Here is a 24,444-nt window from a genome sequence, read left to right on the forward strand (position 1 = left end):
TCAGCTGAACATCTTCAATCCTGCTGCTGCTGCTGCTGCTGCTGGACAAACCCTGAAGGACACATGCAGTCATGTTCACTGACAGACACAGGCATGGATAATTTCACATGTCTACATGCCAGCCAGCACAACTATGTTACAAGGATGTCCCCGGGGCTCTGCTGTATAACGTGCACAGCCCAGCAGCAACAAACGAGAAGTCTTCTGTAAAATATAATACGGCCATTCATTATACCACAAGACTCAGCAGTTTGACTCAGCACCTTCGCACCTGAGCTGTAACAAAGCTTCAACCAGACCTAATGGGGCAGCACAACCTTTCTATTCTTAAAAAAAAAAAAAGACTATTGCAGCAAAAAGCCAGGCATGTACCGCAGCCTTTTCCGGCACAAAAAAAAGACATTGTTCATAGGAAAATTAAGAGGATAGGGCTAACATATTCCCAAATGTAAACTGGGAGTGTAACTTTACACCAGAAGCATTAAACAGACTGTTGTATGCCAAGTTACAGTCTTTCACTCCAAACAGTGATTATAATTATCTTTATATAGCCTTCATTGTTGCAGCTGTAAGAAGTGCATATCCTTTTTTTTTTTTTTAATTGCAGGAGGCAGAGTAGCACTCGTGACCCCAAATTGTTTTCTGCTCAGCATGATTTTAAAATGGAAACCACAAAGACAGGTGACAAAAGCAACACACACTTTTTAACACATGGCTATACAGGCAGATCTGACTTCAAAGTTATGTTGCACCATATTAAATATATTATATGGTGTCTGTGTGGCCCCCGCCGCAGTGCTCAGCTTCCGGCTTCCTACAGTATATTTAAACTGTTAAGAAGCCGCTGACGCCTGAGATCTCACAGGGGTAACTGGAGCACTCGCCAGACTGCCGAACAATATGCGCTCTAATGTGGCCTCTGACCCCAGTCGCAGGCATATAGATCAAGAGAGGAATGGAGGAGGGGAATAACAGGCTGAGGGAGAAAAAAAACATGATTGAGGAAGTATTAGAGTATCTCTGATGGATGATAATATTGCACAGTTTCCATAAATCATGTCTAATCTGACACGCCGATATCGCTCATGTGTCAAGACAACAGTTTCTCAGGATACTGCAAGACAAAGACAAAAGGGGCATTTTGTGGAAAAGTGGAACAGACGTGGACAACTTATTTTCACAAAGGTAACAGTGTACTTTATTGCACACGATGGCTGTGGTCCGAACTAAGGACAGAGTAGCATTCGAGAACAGGGACATGAACGAATACTGTTGGGTTGAAGATGCAGACAACCACAAGAACTGCATGGTGGGAGGTACAAGTGTTGTAACAAGGAGAGCAGACAGAGTCCAAGAAAACATTATACTGCAAGGAGCTATGTCTCTATTAGACTGCGACAGAGGCCCTAAATATATAAAATCTATGAGGCATGAGATCATTTAAGAAGGAGAAGCACAGGGGGTGGACCACAGGTTTGTTCTGTAGTCCTCATTACTGAATCTATCTCCGTGCAGCTGTCAGTCACTACCTGTCTGTCGGCCTTGTTAAGGAAACTGGAATCATGAATCTCCCGCAGGAGACAAGTCCACAGAGGATATGGCGGCACTCGTAGCCCACATATCGTGGCAGCTATAAACATATGGCTGACATAAATATCCCAGCAAAAGCCAGCCTCATATAAATGTATCCAAACTTACAAGAGAGCGCGGCAGCTGGGCCGAGCCTTGAGAAACAAAGATGCAAGATGCTCAATGGGTCGTGCTCGGCACGGCTTCTCCTGCTTTCCTTCCTTCCTTCCTTCCTTCCTGCAGGAATTTACAGCTTGCTGTAAAAACCATTCTTTGTTACTCTCACACTATCCAGTGTGGCAAGAAATGTATGGAGAGACGGGGCCAGCAGGGCCAGAGTGACGGTGAGGAGAAGTAAAACAATCTGCTCTGAGCTTGGTTGTTTCTCTGACCCCTGGAGAAGCACTCTACCGAGGCCGTTGCTGTGTGTCTCTGCTACACTGTTTGACTACAAAAACACTGCACAGGCCCTGTTTGTTCTGAAAGACTCAAAGAGAGAATGAGGCTCACACTGATCTCGTTTGCTTCTCTCTCATAGTGTGCGCCACTCATCCAAATGGGTGCTGGTCATGAAGAAGCAAAGGTTAATTGAGTAGTGCTCAATAATCATCAATAATCTGCTCAAGGACAAGATACTGACCACTTGGGTGCCAGACCACACTGTCAATCCAAGAAATGGAGTGACTGGTCCTGGCGGCATGAGGGCAACAGCTAAGCCACGGACACACTCCTGGAAAATTGAGCCTTCAAAGAACAGCTTATGAATCCCATCTCCGACAAACGAAGAGATGGAATTAGCAGGGTTTAGGGGCGTCAGCGTGAGGCAGGGTGGTATTAATGATGCTCTTCACACGTCTCCATCCAGACTGGATCACAGCCTCCCTTTAGAACACACGAGAAATGAACGTCTGTCACAACACACAGACGGCATTGGGAGGAGACAGCTGCAGGGCCTAAAGACTGAACTGATACTATGCCTGGCCTACTGGAACGGGTCCAGTGTGGAGTTATAAAGGAATGTAGGAACTGTGGTTTTGGCAGCTGCACTCTGATAAATGTTGTGAAACAGAGTAAAGTATGCATGTTTTTCAGGCCATATGCTGAAGGGATGTGGCTGTAGTGCCATCGACAGCCCTCATTCTTTATCCAGCTTATGTCTGAAACACTGGCTCTCTTCAGTATGTGCAAGACTGAGTCCATAATACAGAAGCTTAACCAAAGAAAAGAAAGAAAAGAACAGCGCTTAAGTCCTACAGAGGGACTGTTCCACCTCATAGAACAAGGAAATGTGCTCCAATTGATGTGGTCCATCAAGTCAGGTTTGTTTTGTTCCCTATGGAGGCAGCCAGAGGCAGGCACCTCCACCGCCACCGGTGTAGCTGACCACACCCCTGGAACAGTGACCTCAATAAACTCAAACACGGGTCCATTTGCTCACGCAGAAGCACTGAGGGGGAAAGGCAAGGTATAGCAAATCAGAAATGAGTGCTGTGAGGCCCGAGGAAAACATTACAAATGGACTGCTCAAGACATAAATCAATTTTTGTATTTACCACTTGCAATCCAAAAATCCATCTCGACACACACACAGGGAAATGTGCAGGTACCAGGCACAAGGATAAATGAGAGTGGGATGGCCCAGTCACCATTGTCTTTCCTGTTGGGTTTTGACAGTGGACTCCCAGGAGTGCCTCCTTACCAAGCAGCCAGTGTGTTGCATACTGCAGACCACTGCATCATGCAGAGAAACGGAGGCCTTGCATTCCAGGAAGCTCTTCGTTCTATCTTCCATCTCTGTCCGGCTGTCCCAATGGGAGGCGGTGAGCTGGGATTAACAGAGCGAGTTACTGCACATAAATTTCAGCAGTATTGCTGAGTCGCTGCCCACCCCCCACCCCCCTTACCTGACCCAATCCCCCGCCCCCTACCCTATCTTTTCACGCCCCAGGAGGATGGGCCAGGGGGCTGGCCAAGCAGCCGCATCCCGTTCCGCTTGGCATGCTGTGCCGTAAATACTGCGCAGCATCAGGAACAGCAGGTGCTATCACTCCCTATCATTAATTATACCTGCTGCATCACTCTAGGGCCTCTCACTCCTAAACTCCAAATCTTTATCTCCTTGCACCATTTTATTCTCAAGCCTCCAATTCGTCCTCATATTCTCTGACTTTGATTCCAACCATCTCAATTTCGATCAACGTCTACAACTCTACAGAAATCCCATTACTTCTCCCCAATAGCCACCCATCTATCTCCTTGTTTCCTCCCATCCCACTGTCCAGTCCCCATTTGTTTCCTGATGTATCTCAATCTTTGTCTTGCACTCTCAGCTTCTCCAAAGTGAGTCTTCCCCCCCCAGTGACAGCTATGCCTGCTTTCTTTTCTCCACAGATACGTGTCCTCCAGCGTTTCTCATCACAACCTGACGGGTTTTCCCTTCCCGTAAATGTATTCCAGAACTGCAGCGCTGCTGCCAGCCATGAGACGTCACGGGGACTGATGGAGCACTGGGGGGAAAGATAGCCCTTTCCGCCTACCGGTGAACTCATAAATAATGCCAAATCAAAGAGGAAAAGCAGCATGAGAAAACCCCAGAGGTAAAAAGCCAATGAACACGGACAAAGCTGCAAGGTTGCCCCCACTGATGCTAAAAGCCCGAGCACCCAGTGAGCCTGTGTACTGAAACATGAGCAAGGCATCGGTCCTTCTCAGGTGAGACGGCCTTATGTCAGCCGTGTGGAAACCACAAAATATTCCGCATGACCATAAAAAACAAACACGAACTTCCTTCTGACTCGGTCACACTGCCACAAGGCATGATGTTAACTCTCAATGTTGAGCCTGGTGTCGTAATCTGAGCCCAACCAACATATTAACAGGTGCTGAGCAATTCCTTTCAAGTCATCATAGCTTGAAAACACATTTGACAGCAAAAAGAAGAAGCACGCAATGTTTTTCAGCAAATGAACAGACAAGAAAAACAACTCAGTTTCTTATACAGACAGAAACTTGCTGATCTACAGGAGTCTATAAATAATGTCCATGTCTCTCTGGAGCTTTGTACACACATATGCACAAAAAAATATAAAAGCATAAAATACCTGAGTTTGTGATACCCTCTGCCTTTGAGTCAGCAGTCCCACAAGTTTTCCTTTCTCTGAATGTAACTTTGTGGCTTTTCGAAAATTTCAGCGCAGGCATTCTGCCATCTCTTACCTGGCTCACTGAGTTACCTTTCCCCCAGGAAAGACTCTCTCCATATTTTATACTGCTTACTTTCCTCCACTGCAAGACAACCAAACAGAACCTCAGTGTCTGCTGGAGTACATTCACACGAACCTATTTGTTCAGTCTCACAAACAAGAAACACCACTGATGGCTTGAACTCGGGTAATGGTCCAGTAACTGCAGGGTTGGCAGTTCAAACTCTCCCTCTGCACATCCACATGCAAGTCACTGAGCCTCAAGTCCTCCTGATGGTGTGAACACTTTCCATGGCAGCTTTGTCACCACCGGTGACTGAGTGAAATTGAACCTTGTGACAATCTGCCATTTAAATGTCTACCATACAAAAGTCTCCTGTACTTTGAGTGAAAGCCCAACAAACGGCTTCTTTTTACACGAGGCATTATCACGTAAGTGACAGGCACATTAATCTACCATCAGAAACACACAACTATGCCAGATGCCTCCTCTTCAAGGTTTTTGAAATTGGATAACCGACCGTCTTTCTTAATTGGCTCAGTAGTTCAGACCAAGTCAATCAACTCACAGGAAGAGACAGTTAATCACACAACCCCTGGATAAAAAAAATAAACTGTTTCATTCATATTCTCTTTCCAGAACTGACAAGCTATGTGCCAGCAACATTATGGGGTTTTCTTTCATCTATTCAACATTACAGATTTAGAATTTTTACTCGTTAGTGTAATCCATTATGGGGAGGTGGACTGGACACTCAGCCTGAATCAATATGATTCTCCTACACTTTCTATTGATCTCCATTGCTTTACAAGTGTAGTAAAGAGACAGATTGTGGAGCTGATAAAAAAAAGAAGCACAGAAAGGAAAAAATCAAGAGCCTTTTGTGACATTATTGTTTGTGCATTGTGCATTTTGCAAAGGGAGTACTGTGTTCAAAAAAAATTGTTTTTTTTGTTTTGTTTTGTTTTTTGTTATTTAGTTTTTATGAAAGCAGCGCACAATAGCTGTTTTTTATTCCAGTCGTGCTGGCTGCTATTTGCAACATCTCAGTCAAAGGACATCCTTGGCAGTGAAGCAGAGTTCAGGGTGGAGGGACAATGTCAGGCACATACAGAAGCACATACTCACTATGTGCAAGGTAAGTCATTCAAAATATAGAACGGCGCTCTGCAGGTCTGTGTTTTCTTTTTCTAAGTGCTTATCCTCATACATATGCAACTGGCATCCAACATCACCAACAGGTTAATTAATCAATATCAGACAAAAGAGAGTAACCATTTTCCTCCTTGATGAGACTCACCAGGATGAGTGATCTGGCGTGCTCACCTCAGTGATGTCAAGGAATATTAAGGTAGACATGAACAACTGTGTTACGTTGACGGTATTTCTGGAGTCGAGCACATATGAATGCAGTGTGGCTGGGAATCAGCTCCTGCAGTGAGGAAAGGCTTTTAGTCCTCAAAGGGGGGTCTCAAGGATGACTCTGGCAGATACACTGCACAGCTGTAGAAATCATTAGAGCTTGCTCATGGTATTCATGTTCTTTGCTGATAAGTCAACATGAAGCGACTTGTTTTTGATCATTTGCTTTTGTTTCATCTTTCAGGATGTGATTATCCACATTAATGTCACTCGATGCACAACAAACCACAGATGCTTTAGTTTTGGAAGGAGCCCACCGAGGGCCACCGGCACCAAAGGAATACTTCCAGCACCAGTAGACGTTCTCATACTGCTTTTGACAATGGTGGCTGGTGCTATTTATACCAGGTAATTATGAAACCAGAACACTATTATAATGCAAGGCAAGAAAAAATATGTAGGCCAGAAGAAGGGAAAAAAAACAATAAAAAATGTTCATGCTGCTGTTGAACAAAGTCTTTTGGGAAAAGTAAAGTCAGAATGATACAAACACTTGATAGATGAACTAAAAGAGTTACTCATCCCTCTATTCCCCCCTCTTTCTCTCAGTCTGAAGAAGTGCAAAGCCTATTCCTGCACACGAAGGCTGGTTCTTGTCAGACAAGTGCCCCCTGCTGGTAAAAATCTTCACCGTGTGCATTTGTGTGCTACCTTTTTTTTTTATAGACCCCAGATGATTTTCAGATATTTTCCATGTTGTAATACCCCAAGGCTCAGAAAACAGAGCAAAAGGAGAGAATAGTTACGACTGAAACTTCAAGGGAAAATGAAAGTCTCACCACGAAAACATAACACTAAGAGTTGTTTTAGTCTTATTAAGTACTCTACTATAAAGAGGTGTAATGCAAAAGAGGTGCCAGTTCGTGCTCGAACTTTTACGCATCGATTAAGCGGTCAGTTTTTTGTGTGGATCCCATCACTTTTTTTGGGGCCATTTCGATATTAGATCTGATCACATGTGTCCACAATTCCAGAGGTTCACTCCCATATGCATTAATCACTGATGTCTTCGTTAGTCTGGCTCAAGTCTGGGCCCGTCTGTGTCTGCTGGTGTGAGGAGGAGCCAAACATCCAAAACATGTGAGCACCAGTATAAAATATTAACATTTCAATTAACGCAGCATTGTAAAGTTTACCACCCGGTGTGTGCATTATTAATGTCCAAGTATATCATGTGTTACATACAGAGAAACAGAGAAGTCACATTGCTGCATCTGTGTAAAACAGAAAAGGTAGAAATACTGAGAAAGATCAAAAGTGGAGAGAAAATGGAAACTTAAGTGGTTATAAACTCTGCCTTGGATACAGTTTATAGAGTGGTGATTAGTACTATATGTGGATATTAAAATGTGTAGTGAGTAGACAGAGGATAGCAGCAGTCTGTGGCAGTCTGTGGCAGAGACCCCCCCCCCCCTTAACCAACTTGTGGTCTACAAGAAGGAACGCTATTTATAGTCATAATTGGAGGAGAATATACAGATCAGCGAGACTCACCTTCTTCCGGGGCTGCCATTTCATCATATTTGTAAACCAAAATTGAACAGCATTAAGATATTATATGAGAAAGGAGTGCAGATTCAAAGAAATCCGGAGCGCAAGTCATGCTGCTTCTCCACTTCCCTCGATTTTGCAGCAGATTTTCCCCAAGAAGCGATGCATGATGGTGTGCGAGTCTCAGCTTTGCGGCAATTTTTTTGGGGGTTGAGAGGGGGGAGAAGAGACGGCTCAGTCAACACAAATCACGCAGCGTTTAAATCCACAGTTGAGCCTGGAGAATAAATCAGACGCATAGTGTCGACTGACAGTGTTTGGGTAGAAGGTTCCTGTGCGTAAATCCAAAGTAGGAGTCCGTTAGGAACACGCTCCCTCCTCGCTGGCACGCAAGAGTCTGCGCCTCCAGGACCAATCCGGACCGCGTCGAGGGTGGGGAAAAAAAAGAATTAATTCTTTAACTTTTTTTTTTCAAAACGAGGTCGTCGCTGTAAATAAGCTACAGCATTAGTCCGAATGAACTATGTCCCAACCTGTCCTCTTCGATGTCGAGGAAGCCGACAAGACGAACCGTGCGCCAAAATGCAGAAAACATTAATCACAGTGGTCAAATCCCGTTTTTCCGGCGACTGAAATACACTTTTGGAAGTGGTGAAATAGTCCCGAGTCCAGTGTAGACGGCGCGACAAGCAGAGATTACTTTCAGGGAAAGAAGGAGGTACAGACACTAAGAAGGGGGGAAAAAAAGAGGGGGGGGGCGGAATATCCTTGGAATTTGTGCGAGGAGCTGGACTGGAAGGATATCCTGATTCCTGCAACAGCAACAAACTGGACTACAGCTCTCTGATGACTTCCTTCCCTGCGCTCCTCCAGCCTGGCAGTTCACAGACTTCTAGTAGAGCCGAACGGGAGGGAGGGAGGGAGGAGGGGGGGACGAGCAGGGTCATAGCGCCGCCGGCCACAGGTTTGCCTGGAAAGTGCGCTTTACGTTTTACGCACGGAGCCAATGCGTTGCTGCCCAGACAGGAGGCGCTCTGTCGGATGCAGCGTCGCTCGAACACACTTTCCCAGCTCCTAAATGTCTGAACAGCCTTTCCAACCACGCGCCACCCTGATGGATAACCAGGACACTGAGCCACGAGCGTGTCCTCACCTCCAGGTCAATGGGAATAATCTGAACCCAACGTAACATATATATCACTGTGGTTGTAATTATAATGATCCTGAATGAAGTTACATGCGTAATATGCTTAACTGACTGATGTGTCCATACTGTGTTTGACCTATAACTATATATATTTATAATTTTTTATAATTTAAGTAAGAATGAAAAAAAACAGCTAAAGTAGCTGTGCATTTCTTGTTCTTATTTTCCTGAAGAATCAGAAAGAAAGAAAAAAAATCACTTTAGTCCATTACATTGAAATACTGCTAGACCCACATGAAAAGGTGGCACTGTGCATCTGCTCCATAAATCCGGCAATGCACAAGCTCATCACAGTTTAAACAGGTGTTAATGAGCTAAGGAGATTCATACAACACCACAATCCACTGCTGCACTGCCGCACTGCCTTGATCTCTGCGATAGCAGCAACTGTCCTTGATTATTTTTGCGGAAATGGCAGATTGAAAGCGTACATGAAAGGCACAACTCACAAAGGACCGAGGACCTTGTAGGCTGGAGAGGACTAAAGCTCTGTTTACATACACTTTCCCTGCTCCTTCCTGCAGAGAGCAGCTGTCACATAAAGTATCCGGCACAATATTTAACTGCACGTTGCCATCAGATCGACAACACCGCCAAAGATTTCTGTCAGCCATTTTTGGTTAGCGTGCCTCGAATTGCATGAATGTAGTCTTTATGATTTATTTATTATTTCTTATTTTATTTTTTAATTGTGCGACGAATGAAATAACACACAGATGATATGGTTATTCTGATGAAACTCCTGAAAACAGCTGAATACGTGTCAACACTTAAAACAGATCTACTGCTACTGAATCCAGAAGCTGCTGCAGTAAAATAACAGAATCATCATCAATAGGCGGCACAACGGTTTAGCATCCGAGTCGTCTTAATGAGGAATAACAAAAAAAAAGGCGAAGTAGAGAAATTGTCAATATGGAAGTTTGCTGAACCCAGTTTAAACAAAAGGCTGGTGATTTAAATTGGTTTAGGTAATGGACTCTATGGAGCTGTGAGTTGGTCAATAGGTAAGTGTCTCCTCGGGGTCAGGAGGGTCCGCAGTGCACCAAGGGGTCACTCCAATAACAAAAGACAAGGAGGAGGAGGGGACAAGCTGACATATGGCCTTACGGGCAAACTCCCGCTGTGCATGGTGAGTCTATGACACACTTGGTAATCCACTTGGATGAACATGAACAAAATGTTTGACGACGCCGCCATATCCGCAGCTGGCACCGTGATCAAAGTGCACGGTTAGTGGTCACAGCAGTGGCTGTGTCACACTACCTAAACTCCAAATCATTTGATAACAGATTACACAGGTTGTTTTTTTTTTATTCCAGTGACCAAAAGGTTCCCGTTGGCCCGACACGTCTCACCACTAAGATACTGTTTACATTTACACTGTTCTCTCTCAACTCAGACACCGGCGGCCCCACATCTAAAAGCGGTTTACACAAGCGCTCGTTTCACAAAAGGAGCACTTCTGATGACCAATCAAAAGGCCACTTCAAGTGTGCTGTTCAGCGACGGTCCCTGCGTAGTGAAGCCTGTCATCTGGCATCTCCATACAGAAGCAGCCTCCCTGTGCGTGCCTCTGCTTTCCCAATCACAGCCACACAGGAAATCAGACTCCAGCCTTCAGAGGGGAACAGAAAAAAAAAGAAAAGAAAAAAAAGAGCCCTCCTTCATTTTCCACAACTTGAAGCTGTTCAGAAGTTTGTGCTTCCTTTTCTTGTTCTTGCCAATCAGGCGCTCATAATTCATCTCAACTCTTAGACTCTGTTCCGACGCTAGTGCGGTAGCGTTGCTAAGCTATCAACTCTGCCCATAGAGCAAGTCAGACATTCGAATTAAAATAGATATTGAGTCATCGCTTGTAAATCGCAAAGGTTCATCACTTTTCCACTTTAAAAAAGTTTCTTTCTTTCGCCAACACGGGGAATTTTTCCCCAGTTGGTACGATCCTGCAGCATGACTTAAAAACTGTCACCAAGAAATGAGAAGAGAAAGTTTTAAGAGGGACCGCTTTCCAAACGCCACTGCTTCTCAAGATCATAAAATGTTTCTAGTAAAATGTCCTACAACTGTCATTTTTTTTTTTCCACGAGGGTTACAATTTCTGCTGAAAAGAACAAAGTTATCATTTTGCAGTATATATTTCTGCATGTTAGCGCATCCGTTCCACAAGAAACAGTCCACAGACAGGTTTGTGAAACCAAGTCAAGTTTACCTGAAATCTCTCATCAACAAACCGTCTCATCAGATGTGCACTGGCACAGCTCAGAGCACAGCTTCTCATTTGCCTTGCACATATTTGTCTGCTTGTTATTAGTCCACATGGTGTAAAAAGTGCATCACCCACATGCTAGAGGCAGAAGCTGTTTGGAAATAAGATGAAAACTGTCAAAAAGGGTTGGGGGTTTTTTTTCTTCTCCTTTTTAAACCTTCACTGAAGTGCAGCACTCCAAAAGCTCTCCTGAATGTCTGTGGATAATTTATTTCCTCACAGACTCTCACTCTTAAGTCACGACACTGGTGTCTCTGTCTCTGCCCCCCCCCCCCCCCCCCCACCCCCCCTTTTGAATAAACAGGCGTCTTTTAATTACAACGGCTGGTGTTTCAAGGCAATAAATTGTGCTCCAACACAAAGACGTGTAACCTTACATTGCATACAAAGGCACGTTCACATGGCAAGCGTCTGTGACAATGCATACAGCAACTGATAGTGTTTAGAAAATAACATATGCACAGCAGAGGAGTTATTACAAACACATCACTGAAATCTGAGATTCAGAAAGACCTTGAAAAGTCATTTATTACAATCTCTGCATTGAAATTTATAACAGAAGAATACAATATACAGTGCGAGACAGATTGCTTCTGCGGCATGGCCTGGCAGTTGGATGAATCTGTTTTGAAATGCTGAACAACATTATAACAATGAAAGTGTTAAACAGCGATGACACCCACCATGCCGTTGTGCAGTACATCACTGAAAACAAATAACCCTCATCAGCATTCATTCATTCACCTCTTTTACGGAGCCGTTTTCTTGGATGATGTTGTGTCAAAACCGAGCTTGCTCTGGACTCTGTGAGATGTGTGTGTGTGTGAGAGTGTGTGTGTGTGTGTGTGTGAGTGAGTGCATGTCTGAGTGCATGCACGCATGTGTCTTAGTTGGAGCTTGGTGTTGATTAAGTGTCTGGAGCCTGAGGGGGGATAATGAGAGCCTCTAATTAATGAGCCTGCGCATATCTCAGAGTCACAGGGTCCTATCTGCAGAGCACAACTCCACACACACACAGACACACACACACCTCGGTGCACCAAGGGGATCGTTTTCTCCACTCCACAGTATTTTCTCCAGGGAAGCCCAGCTGGGAGTGTGTCACTCTGGCTGCTGTCCCTGATAAGTGTCCTCTAATAGGGATGGATGGGGGTTATGGAACCCCGCTATGAGAAGGTTACGCGTCCTGACCACCCAACGTGCCCCGAGCAAAGGCTGATGTTATGGGTCCTGAAAACCATTCCAGATCTTATTTGTTTGCAGGGCCTTGTCCACAGGGAGCAGGCTGGGTCATCTGGAGTGTAGACTCATGACAGATGAGAGTGAAGGTAAAGGACTCACTTGCTCACACCAGGATGAAACAGGTCAGTTTTCAGCTGATGGGGCCGCGACTCACTGGCGCTGCCTTCCAACTGCACAAACTTTCCCCAAGTACCAGGAACCATTACAGGTCTAAATTTAGTTCCAGGGTGAGGCGACATCCCACAAAAAGTCTAAACGTTCAGTGCTGAACATATTATACAACATATGTATTTCAATCACAATATATTAAATAAAAAGATTCAGTATTTTTCAAAGCACAATCAAGTGCTTTGATGAAGTCAAGGACTCAAGCGTTTCTGAAATTATGGATTGGCCTTTCTACGAGAGCTCCACTCCCTTCCAGTGTTGTCTGAATGAATCTGTTCACAATGAAATAAAGTGCTGTTGAAAACAGCAACAGAACCTCCGCCATGTTTACAGTCAGTCGCTTTGATCGTGTCATCGCATGACTTTCGGAGTGCAACCCAAATAACAATAAATGGCTGAAATAGCTTTAGATAACATTCTGGCGTTTGGTATTGTAATGATTGTCCGATAAAGGGTTTGGGTTTTTTTTTTCTACACGATCCTTATTTCAGACTCTTCTGCTCAGTGCTCTGAGAGCGCAGACGGGTATAAGGTCATATCGTCACACTGCAGGTGAGTGAAGCTTATTCTGGCGGTGCCTGCATCGTCCTCCACAACAAAAAAACAACTGGCTACACATCTTGAGTGGCGACGTGCTGCATTAGCACTTTCTTCCCGAGGAGCAAAGAAAGTGACCGAACAACATGTGAAGAGAGGCAGATGGAAGTATTCCTGCAAATAAACATAAGAGCATCATTCGTTCCGGTTAAGTGCACAAAAACAGCATTTGTTTACACTGAAGTGACAAAGCCCTCCAGCAGCTGCAGTAATTATAAGTTCAGTCTGGTGGTGCAAGAATGGACAAACTGGCACGTTGTTTCAAAGCAGTGGAGTGGAGTGTGGCAGGGTGGGTTATCCCCTAACCTTAACCAAGTTATTTTTATTGTAACCATGACAACAATAGCCCTCTTGTTTTACCCCAGCATTACAGTGTCATTGCAAACCAGAACCAAAGTGTTTTTGGGTTGTTGTTGTTTTGGTTTTTTTGGTACTCAAGTGTAACCACACTTTAACCAAAGCAGAGTAATATTTAAAAAAAAAAAAAGAAAGAAAAAAGCAGCTTCTCCAATCAAGCCAAACTGTGCAGTCAAATGACGGGAAGGTCACTGCAGAGAATTTCACACAAATCTTACTGCACATTTATACAAACCATGATCGCACATTTATACAATTTCCATCATCGTCTGCAGGACCCAAGAAAATACTGCTTTCAGTTCTTTCTTTCAGATAATGCTACCATGATGCAACAATTGATTACAAGCCTTAAACTGATCCATGGAAGCGCACATATTCTTTTTCCTGAATCCTTATCCAACCTACTCACACAGGCGACACCCACTTCACTTGGTATCTGCAGATAGACTGAAAAGGGCTTTTTTGAGTGTTATTTTTTCTCTGTAAGTCTACAAATTTCAAGGCATATCAAGGAGAAGGGATTGAAGGATAATCCCTTCAATAATGAAAAACTGCCAAGCCTTTTCATGTGTGAAGTGGAGTTTATTTGTGATCTGTGGGCTGAAGTCATACAATAGCTTACATCTACATTGAAGAACAGTCAACCATCCATTCATAAACAATTTTCTACTGAGCTCTCTGGAGAGTAAATGTTTTTATTGTGTCTGGATACACTCAAGACTCTCAAAATTCCCCCAAAGATCATAATTTTAACCTATGAAGCTCAAGATAGAGCTTTTTTTTTTTTTTTTTTTTTTAAATGAAAGCTATTAATCTTTTGAGACATTACAGGGTTTAATGAGTGAATCCTCACGTTCTTCATGTGTGATCAAGATAAATGATTGTAATCTTTTCCTTCTCTTCAACTCCAAACATGCTTTTCCCTCCTCTCCTTGCTTTTTCTTTTACTGATCTCACTAATGAAGAAGAGCTTGTTTATTCCCTGGAGTTGCTCAACAGTAGATTTGTGTTACGACAGAACGCCAAAAACAAGGAACTTTTCTAAAGAGATGTGCTTAATAATTCAGTGGTTCTGGACACGGATGAAACAGGCTCCAGCATATTGTTTCAATCAGACTGGCAGTTAAATAGGCGCTGGGGTTTGACGTCTGCGGCAGGATCAATAATAACAGCGTTGCCACATACTCCAGCGCATGAGACAGGAGATCCTGTGTGGTCCGCCTCGAGTTCACATACTAAACACAGAGATGGAAGAGAACAATTTATCCCAATGTGTTTGTGTGTGTCTGCCTCCGTGAATACAAACACGCACGCACAAACTCACATAAAACCACACAGAAACCCCGGCTGCGGTCAGGTCCACCCATCTCCAGTCCCTCATCGAGAAAAAAAAAACCCAAAACCCAAACGTATGCCTCTCTTTTTCAATTACCTTTCCTCCCACCATCATCACAGTCTCCCACAGTCTCCTTTTTTTCCCTATTTGTCCCATATCAAATGTATCCATGCGTCACACACCCACACACTGCATGCAAACTCAGTCACACACCGCAATCTGATGATCATAATAAGCACATTAAAGCATTAAAGCTGCAATTTGTGACTGATGATCCATTGGACTAACGACAATGGCAAATAGGGGTGTAAATATTTCACTACTTCCAAGTTCTTCTGTAGATTCTTCTTTGGCTTCTGCAGCTGATAAGATGCATATGAGCAAAGCACGGCTGAGCCAAAACCAGGAAAGACACTGCGGAAATGGTTTCAACAAAAACATTTTCCCTTCAATAATCGTAGCATAATACCTTAATACTGGAGGCTTATTATGCTGATGACGGTTCTCCCTGCCCTTACTAATCTAATCCTGCGAGGGCACGTCAACTGAGAATTAACCCTTTTGAAGATTAGAAAGAGGAAAGATGCACAAAAAGAATTCAATAATAACTACATCTCTATAAAGAGGAACACTGGGAGAAGTAAAGGCGTTGTGGGGGTACAGTGGCCGCATGAAGCCAGCTGCTGCGCCGAGCGGCCTGCAGCGTCCGGTCACTGTTGTGAAGGGATTAGGTCAGTCCACTCCTGAAATCACTGTGCCTTCAGATCAAAGGGGTTAAAGCAGGATTAGGATTAATGTGTCTTGGTAGAACAGGTGTTAATCCCTCAAATTAGCCGTGTAGCACAGGAAGGCCTCTCTTTCATCTCAACACCTGACTTATGAGTCGACACACAGAAAGCCCCGTTACAGGAGAGGAGTGCTGTTGTTACCCGGCCAGGATTAGTTGTCCTCTCTCACCCTGACCACTCAAGATACCAGGCGCGGCTCCAATGTATCAGCAAGATGACTTCATCTGCATGCATGCAGTGTTGTGAGAGTGGCTGAGTTAAACAGCTGTGCTCCCTGCCTCCTTTGAAACAGGGGTTATGTAAAGCGCGCTTTATGATTTGAGATCCTTTTTTTAACAGGTGGCTAACGGGATATCCTCAGGCAAGGTGCCTCGAGTGCTTTAAGCGAGCATAGAGCAGGCGAGAGCTATTGATACGCATCATGTCGAGGCTCAAAAGCTGATGTAGCAGAAGAGGGAAGTCGTAGGGGGTTTGACTCCATTCCAAGGACAGAAGCGCTCCAGTCCTTTCCCATCAAACTCTTCACACCCGATGCTTCTCGCCCCCACCAGCTCCCACCCCTGCTGTCAAACCTCCTTGTCATCGGTTTGACTTTTCTGCTCAAATCATCTTCACCTCGCTCCAACTCAGCCTCCTGTCAGCTCGAGGTCTCCAATGAAAGAGAAAACAACGCCCGAGACAAACCGACGCGGAATTAATGCGAAAGATTTAAGACAAAAACCAAGACTTGTCCATTCACCTGTCTGAAATGTCCAATTAGCATTTCAGACCACGGGACCAGCAGAGGCGGTGGTGCAGCAAAGCGCTCCCCACAGAGCGCCTGTCTGCTACCACAGTTACCAGTTTGGCCAGTAGGGTTGCTGCGGTCCCAGACTCGACCCGGCCATCTGGCTCGCCTGCGAACAGCCGGCCCCTCTCCCCTACTGGCCCGCTGAAGGCAGGAAGACGGCCCAAGGAAGGTCAGGCTGCGCGGCGACGGCCAGGAAGAGAGCGATGGATGTGCAACTGAAGAGGGATGCAGAGTGACAGATGAACTAATGGATGAGAGAGAGATCTCAGGAGAGAGACGGTGGGAGACAGAAAGGACGGCGCTTCCTTTAAGCTGCCACCCTCAGCGTGACTCAATGAGCGATGAACCCTTCTGTCTTTGTCCCCCGCGCAATACGTGTGTGTCTACGGGACTGAGAGAGAGAGAGAGAGAGAGAGAGGGTACCACATGTAACCATGTGTGCACATGCATGAACACAATCCCACTTTTCTCAAACAGATCATGACAGCTCACAGCCGGAACGAAAGCTTCATTTACCCACAATTCAACAGTAATTCATAGATCCGCTGCGGGACTCCCGGTGTAGATGACCATTTGGAAGGTCATTAGAAATCCAGCTGAAAAAGCCACACAGAAGAGGTTCCTTCTCCCAGCTTTCGAGTGAACGGTGAAGTAATTACGTTTAGATTACTACAAGACTGTAAAGAATATCAAATAAAGAGTAAAGAATATGAATGTGCATAATCCTTGAAGTCAGATATGGGAGGAAAGAAAATGTGAATCACACCACCCGCCGAGTTTTTCTATCCCAGTGTGATATCATTATCTTCATACTGAATTCCAGCTCCTCTGCCCACCCATGCAGCGTTGGAAAGCACAAAGACGGAAGAAAAATCTTAATTTAGTGCAGGTTGCAAAGCTTCTCCAATGTGGTGACTGTCATTAGATTATCTGGGTATAATGCATGTACTCTCCACTCCGCAAATGAAAGACCTCAAAAGCAGGATGATTTGGTCAGTGTCTATAGACCGTTTTTCATATCAGTACAAGAAATTTTCCATTTTAATGCACATTAAAGCTTTAATACTCATTATCTGAAGCAGCCTTGAGCCCAGCTGCACAGAAATCTCAAGCTTATTTTTAATATTTTGGCATAATTGATTATTTAAAAAAAAAAAGTCCTAAACTGTAAAGAGCTGACCATACAGAAGCGAAAAAGCTGAACCACGTATATTAGTAGTTTTACGAGTATAACAGCGAAGAAAATGTTTTCTCTCAACCTCACCAACTAGTGATCTGAAATATTCATGAATTTCTAACGAATTCTGTGAACAGATTGACGTTTTAGACAGTATCCTTTCAGATCTGCGGGGAATGTGCTCAGTTTTGTTTGTTTTTTTGTTTTTTTGAGTAAGTTATTAACCAGCTTTGTCTTTCCAGACCCTTTATTGATATTTTGACCTTCAGAGGACTGACAGCTGAGGAAGAATACTTACTTGATGCACTCACCTGATATTGTCTGAGTGAATGCAAATTTAAGGGAGAAGCCACGGTGCAGCCTGAAGGAGCAAACATCAGCAGTTTTGAGAGTAGGTTAGTCTCTCTCTGACCCTCATTCTTTCTCAACTCTCAGTCTCTCCATCTCTGTCTCGCACTCTCCTTTCCCCTCCACAGGCCAGCCAGGACTTCTATGTCCTTCATCCTCATTCTATTTCATGCCTCGTCCTTCTCTTGCTCGGTCCTCATCCATCACCACCCGGCACCCTGCACTTCACACAGCCCCCAACGCCGCCCCCTCGAGTACACAGCCTGACCAGATACAGATACAGCCTGCACCGGGCGGCCTCAGCGCTGACACACTCCTCGGTGACTCATCACTTCACCGGATTTGATTTGGCATTCATCACATCACAACAACTCTATCACCATCCAACTGAAACACCAATAAAACACAGACATGCCCCTCTGTCAGGGCACAATTTGTTGCGCCTCAGGGCCAAAGGGCCCCTCTCTGTATTAAGATGCACACAGTGCCGCCTGATGTATCAATGGCTTATTTGCTGCATTTATTATTACCTGAATTCAATCACTTCATTGGACACGGACTTGAGTCATGAGCAAGTGCTACTCAGAGTCACTGAATTGAACAGAGGCCATAAACAGCTTAGAGAGTGCTCAGAATGAAAACAGCACTGCATTAAAAGAGTTCAGGATGCCTGAAACAACCTCTTTTATTTAACATTGAACATAGTGTAAAATAATTAACATGAATGTGACAAGGACCAGACTGATATTATGCACATCACGAATTCAGAAGCCTCCATGTTTCAGAGTAGATGTGTTTACATGATTAGTTTTTTGTCTATCAAATTGATTTCTTTCTAACTTTCAATTATGTGCAGGTTTATATGCAAGAAAATTACCATCAGTACGTGAATGAATCCTTTGTATCATTTGCATGTTCGTCTAAAGTTTAGACAATGAAACACCAAAGAAACATTCTTCTCAAAGTGTCATCAGGAAGTGATGGGCACTTAGCTTTTCTTTTAGTGATGTGACACCAACACCTCCTACCGGTTGTGTTTTACCACCATTCTTTTCAAAGAAACATACCTGAAGTGTTTCATGGTGAATTACATTATGGAAAAGCACAAACAGCTCCAACAGCAGGAAGCAATCAAATATGCCCTTTACATGGACTCTGATCGGCTCATAAAACAGGGTTTAATTCTAATGGGACAGGGTCAGATTGGTGTTTATTCTGATTACTTACAGTCCCCGTAACTACTTATCAATCACATTCACACAGTCGAGACCCTGTATGGTGCTGGACCCTGCATGGTGCTGGATCCTGCAAGGTGCTGGACCCTGCATGGTGTGGACCCTGCATGGTGCTGGACCCTGCATGGTGCTGGATCCTGCAAGGTGCTGGATCCTGCATGGTGCTGGACCCTGCATGGTGCTGGACCCTGTATGGTGCTGGACCATCATTGGCAGCCAAAAGGTTCAGTGTCGTGCTCAATGACAATTTGACCAGCGATCATGACGATATGGCGGACCAACCACCAACTAAGCCAGAGCCGCCCATAAGAATGTCCAAACAAAGAGGCAGAAGAGGAATGGCACTGAAATTTAACTAACTTCTTGGAAATAAATGATCAAGTAAATGAATAGGAATGGAAATGTGTTGGACTTTACATTCAAATCAATCCCACTGTATTGTAGATGATGTTTAAAAACAACAGAGGCAAAGTGAGAGAGACAACGTTGAGATGGGATGTAGGAGAAATGTTGGCTATGTAAGGAAAGATGTGTTGAGGATGGAACAGTGAGGAGCTTCATGGATGCAGTGTGGGAGGACACACAGGAGAAAGAACAGATGATTCTCTTTTGCAACCTCTAACTTGGGAATGCTAAAAAAAAAAAAAAAAGATTAATTTACTGACTGAGCCAAGTCAGTTTAAAAAAAAAATGTTGAAGATAAGACGAACAGTAAATGTAGGATGTCTTCAGAAGAAAATCTAAAGGCACATGTAAAGTTAAATTAAGAAGCTAAATGTTAATCACTGGCATCTGTGTTTTCACTTGAGGTGAGCAGGTATCAAGCGGTGTTTTCTGTAATTTAACGGTGAAAAGAATTTAAACACCTTGTAAGACAAGGAATGAATCTGTTTGGAAAAATCCAGTTAAAGAATCCTACCTTGTCTGGCTGTTGGATGTGATGAGATGTTGCGATTTTGACGCTTTTAAGGTTAGAAAACATTGATTATATCCACCACAAACGCAAGATCCCTGCCATGTAAACTAATGGTTTAGTTTAATTAGTGGTATTGTTACTGGCACTTTGTCCTGTGACTACCTTTGTTAATATCGTTTAGTGTCTGATGAGCTCAAGTGGGCTGAGCGCGATCGAGGTGCTTGACGCTATGAACAAATCAATAAACCAATGAATCTTTGTGCGTCTTCTTTTTCCGTCACACCAAAATAAATCGACACTCAAAACAACGGATGATTACAACATACACTTTATGGATCTTTCTCATACCCAAGCATCTCCTGCTCTTCTATTTGAAGCATATATAAGCCCTTAGTGTAGCACGATTGCTGTAAGCGCTGATGATGCAATAGAAAGAACTACTCTGGACAAAAATACAGCAGAGAGCTTCATAATATAACAAAGAAGAGTAGCTTAACTCATGAAATCTTAGTGAGCACCACTCTACGCTCCGTCTTGATAAGCCCCATGCTCTATATAATTGCTTTATTTACAGTCTACTGTAGTAGATTGTCTATCTAGATTTGATCTGATTCAAGGTTCACACATCTTAGAAGCTGAATACTGAGGCCATGTTTCAGGGCCAAAAGCCCAGTAGACGGATGCCCTTCCCTGTAAGCAGGCCTCGCCCGAGGACAGTCTGATGTGGTTAAAGAAAAACACCATGAAATGATGTAATGCCAAGGAAAGCTGTGTTTGAGAGTTGCAGAGTTTCCAACTCCCAACTGCAGCTTCCCACACCCCAGCACCTCTTAAAGGGGCTGGGCATCCCTCAAACACCCCCCCACCCCCCGAGGAGCACAACAGATGTGTAGATGCTCCGTGTGCATCAATCATCCCGCGTCATTCATCACGCTGCCTACACACAGTGTGTGGTCCGAGTGGCGATAAGCAAAAATGACGTAATGCGCGAGACAAAACAAGCACAATCCCATATTTTGTAAACTGGACCACAGCTAGGAACAGCAGGAAATATGTCACAAGACAGGAACAATCAAAGGATGGTTTTCTACTTGATTGTGATAAATAAATACAATTAAAAAAAAAAAATCTATTATGAAAGCTCCCTCGATATCTAGATTTGAAAAAAAAAATGTCGGAAGCATTAGTTTATCATCAAATTTTTTTACATCTTTAATCAATTTCACATCCAAGATAAAACTATCAACGGTATGGCGGAGTGTAAATCACCACCTGAGCTTCGGTACTCAGACTGAATATAGAACACACATAAGTAGTTCGCAGTAAGAGTGGATTATCCGCTCATTAACGCAGACAAAAAAAAAAACTATTAACACTCAGAGATAAAAATCAAAAGGTACGATAACTGGCTCCACAGCTTTAATCGAGAGGTGCGATGTTCATTTTCACCCTCCACTTCAGAGGAGTGCTGCCACACAACAGGCGAACAGAAGTGGTGCTTCAGGCACGATTACTACTAGAAATGGCATCTCAACAAGAAGTGGATTTAGGAATAATAATAAAAATAAATAAATAATAAACTGCATTCACCATCAACTGCATTCACCATTCAGACATTTCTGTAAAGGTGGGTTTACCAGACCACCTCTGAACCGGAAAGGTTTGTGCGCGGTAGAAAGGTGAGGAGGTTGGTGCTTTTCAACACTGGAACAGCCCCATCACACGCCGATATCTCAGAACGCAAACTCACATTACACCTTTCAAATCTGACAAGTGTATCCAAGCTGTAATCGCCGTCGGTGCTACGTGTCGCGTCTTCGTCCGTCTGCGCCGATTAGCTGGTGCCGAGGCTCAAATGGATGTTTCTGAGCATGAAAGTTGTGATTGCTCGGCTGACTGTGTGGAAACAGCCAGACTTCCTGGGCACTAGCATGGAGGCCCGAAGGCGAAGAAACCGTTCATGGTATTTCGAGAGGCAAATACTTTCCGCTGCGCAGAGTGAATAAGTTAATGCATTCATAAAGCCCTGACTGCTGGGTACTTGGAAACCGCTCTGCCAGGTTACATTTGTGTCCATGTGTGTGTTGTATCTGAGCGCACGCAGGTGACAGCGACTATACACACTGTGAAGGGGCGCAGGAGTAATGTGATCACCTAAAGTTCAGTTTTGATGTTCCAGCGGTAGAGTTGCACTGGAGGCTTCTTGCTATGCAGATCCACACCGTTCTCCAAAGAGGATAACTGGCTTTGCAGCACTATCAGCCCATCCAGATGGTATACAGGGCAGCGCTGACAGTCCAGAACAAGCTCTCCAGCTGCTCTGCCACCCCCCCAAATCTCCCTGACCTAAATCTGCTTCTCCCAAGCAGAGAGGAGAGCTGAAGAGTGGACACCTTGAAATTTCATATTTTACACAGCATTCTTAATTTCTCACTTCTGACTCAGCCTGAATAAGAACGTCAGGAAATCACACAAGTTATCCCTATGATGTGGCTTTATGACGAGTTATCATCTGATCTCACGACATTCTACAGATAAGACGTACAGATGACGCCTCCGAGATATTTTATTCTGATATAATATTGTATTTTAAAATCTTCAGTTGGTTCAATTATTTGTTGCTTTCCCTTCATGACGGCTATCCTGTCAGCTATAACGGCACCATATTAATCACATAAAATCTAAATAAACATAGTGCAGGATTACACTAAACTGAACTCGCCTCCGATTTGAACCGTAAATATTATGCAAAGAAGCGTTGGCTGCCCTCTATAGCGAAGAAGGTACACAATATATTTGAATATAAAATGAAATACGTCATTGTACTTGGCTGTGATACTCAATGTCACAGCTGATGCTTAATCAAACCGTTTCCATTTTCCCGAAAAGATAAGATCATGTGCCGAAAACACAAATAAAAAAAACATTTGGAAGGTGCGTGACAACTAATGTTAGCTGCACAGTTCAGGTTTGCTATAAATGAAACAGAGATCAGATTCTTTACACCGACGTGGCTTATTCAGTGCGAAACAACGGAATGTGATTCATGGGGCAGCATGCTAATTTCTCTATTGACTAATGTAGATACAAGTTATAACGTGCCAAGGTTTAAAAATACAACAAATGGCTCAGTCGAGAGGAGCGCAGAGTGAACGTGTCAAGATATATTGGAAGCCTCCATCATACCAATGGTGCCATTTGACAAACACATGCCTGGCAGGGAGCCCAGAGGAGGAAGAGAGACAACAGATGCCCTCCAAAGCAGACCATCCCCTCCAGAATGAGCTTGTCAAGTATACATAAGAAAAGAGAGCAACTCAAGAGGAAAAACACACACACACACACACACACGCACACACACAATGCTTCATCAGGTCCCTTTTAACCACAGCTTAATGCAGAGTACACTGCTTTGCTGTTTCAGTGTGTACAAGGCCTTACCGGGAGGTATTTAATGTTGTCTGTTACCTGCCTCCTTCCTGAAGACCAAAAGACGGTTTCTAAGAGCATCATTAAGAGGTACTACAAGAGAACTTCAAAGCAGTACTTCAGCACAGTTTGGTGGGTGGAGATTGTGTAAATTGAACCTTATGTTGTGGTTGTTATCCCGTTTGCTTGAAGTTCAAAAGGTAAGGGGATTAAAAACAAAAATCATACATCATACAAGTTGAGTTTAATATTTGACTAAAAGAATAGACGAGAGGCCAATGAGCGATGCACAAAGAGTGGGAAAAGAAATCCTCTGAGAGGGAAACGCACAGCCTTGATTGTTATTCTGCACACTTAATTGAATGGCTCTTTATACATAGTCTGATTTTCACCCTCTGGTCTTGCAGGAAAAAGCATCTTAATGGCAGCTCCAGCACCTTGGACCAGAAAAATAGGCAGTTTTGACGTACAAAACGCAGACGTCATCTTGGCTGCTGAGAATCATTTAACACTCACCCCCCACTGAAATATGGAGTACTCTCAAATTGGAAATAGCGAGAAACTGAACATCTTCATTCAGCTGCGGTAATCCTGTGCAAATTAAGAGAAAAACCAATGCGCAATTACTATCCCTCCCAGTCGGCAGTTCAATAGTCACAATCGCACAATCCTGGTTGTCACTTTTCAACAGAAGCCTCCTATGGACGTCCACATCTGCCAAGACGGGACAGATAAACCAGTGGGGGTCATTTCAAAAGCCCTGTGGGCTGACATAAGGCAGTTTATACACACTGAGGGATAAAACCACCGTTGGAGAAACTCTATTGATGTGTTTGACAGTAGCATCTGGGTAGTATTGATTGACTATTGACTTCAGCCCCCCCCCCCCCAGTTTTCTC

At 43.9% G+C, this 24,444-nt stretch overlaps 1 protein-coding gene across 2 annotated transcripts in view; it reads right to left on the reverse strand.

Moving 5' to 3' along the window:
• The window catches only part of LOC308132278 (tetratricopeptide repeat protein 28-like), a 156,219-nt gene that overhangs the window by 88,287 nt on the left and 43,488 nt on the right, over positions 1 to 24,444 (reverse strand). The window contains exon 1 of one of the 2 annotated variants that reach the window (XM_080499306.1): positions 7,690 to 8,155. The exons of the other annotated variant lie outside the window; for it this stretch is intronic. Within the exon in view, the coding sequence (XP_080355432.1) occupies positions 7,690 to 7,716 (27 nt within the window). The 5' untranslated portion in view covers positions 7,717 to 8,155. Of the gene's footprint in view, positions 1 to 7,689; positions 8,156 to 24,444 lie in introns of those variants that run through there. 2 annotated transcript variants of the gene reach the window in all.

This window comes from Blennius ocellaris, assembly GCF_963422515.1.
Source record: "Blennius ocellaris genome assembly, chromosome: 7".
Classification (NCBI taxonomy): Eukaryota; Metazoa; Chordata; class Actinopteri; order Blenniiformes; family Blenniidae; genus Blennius; species Blennius ocellaris.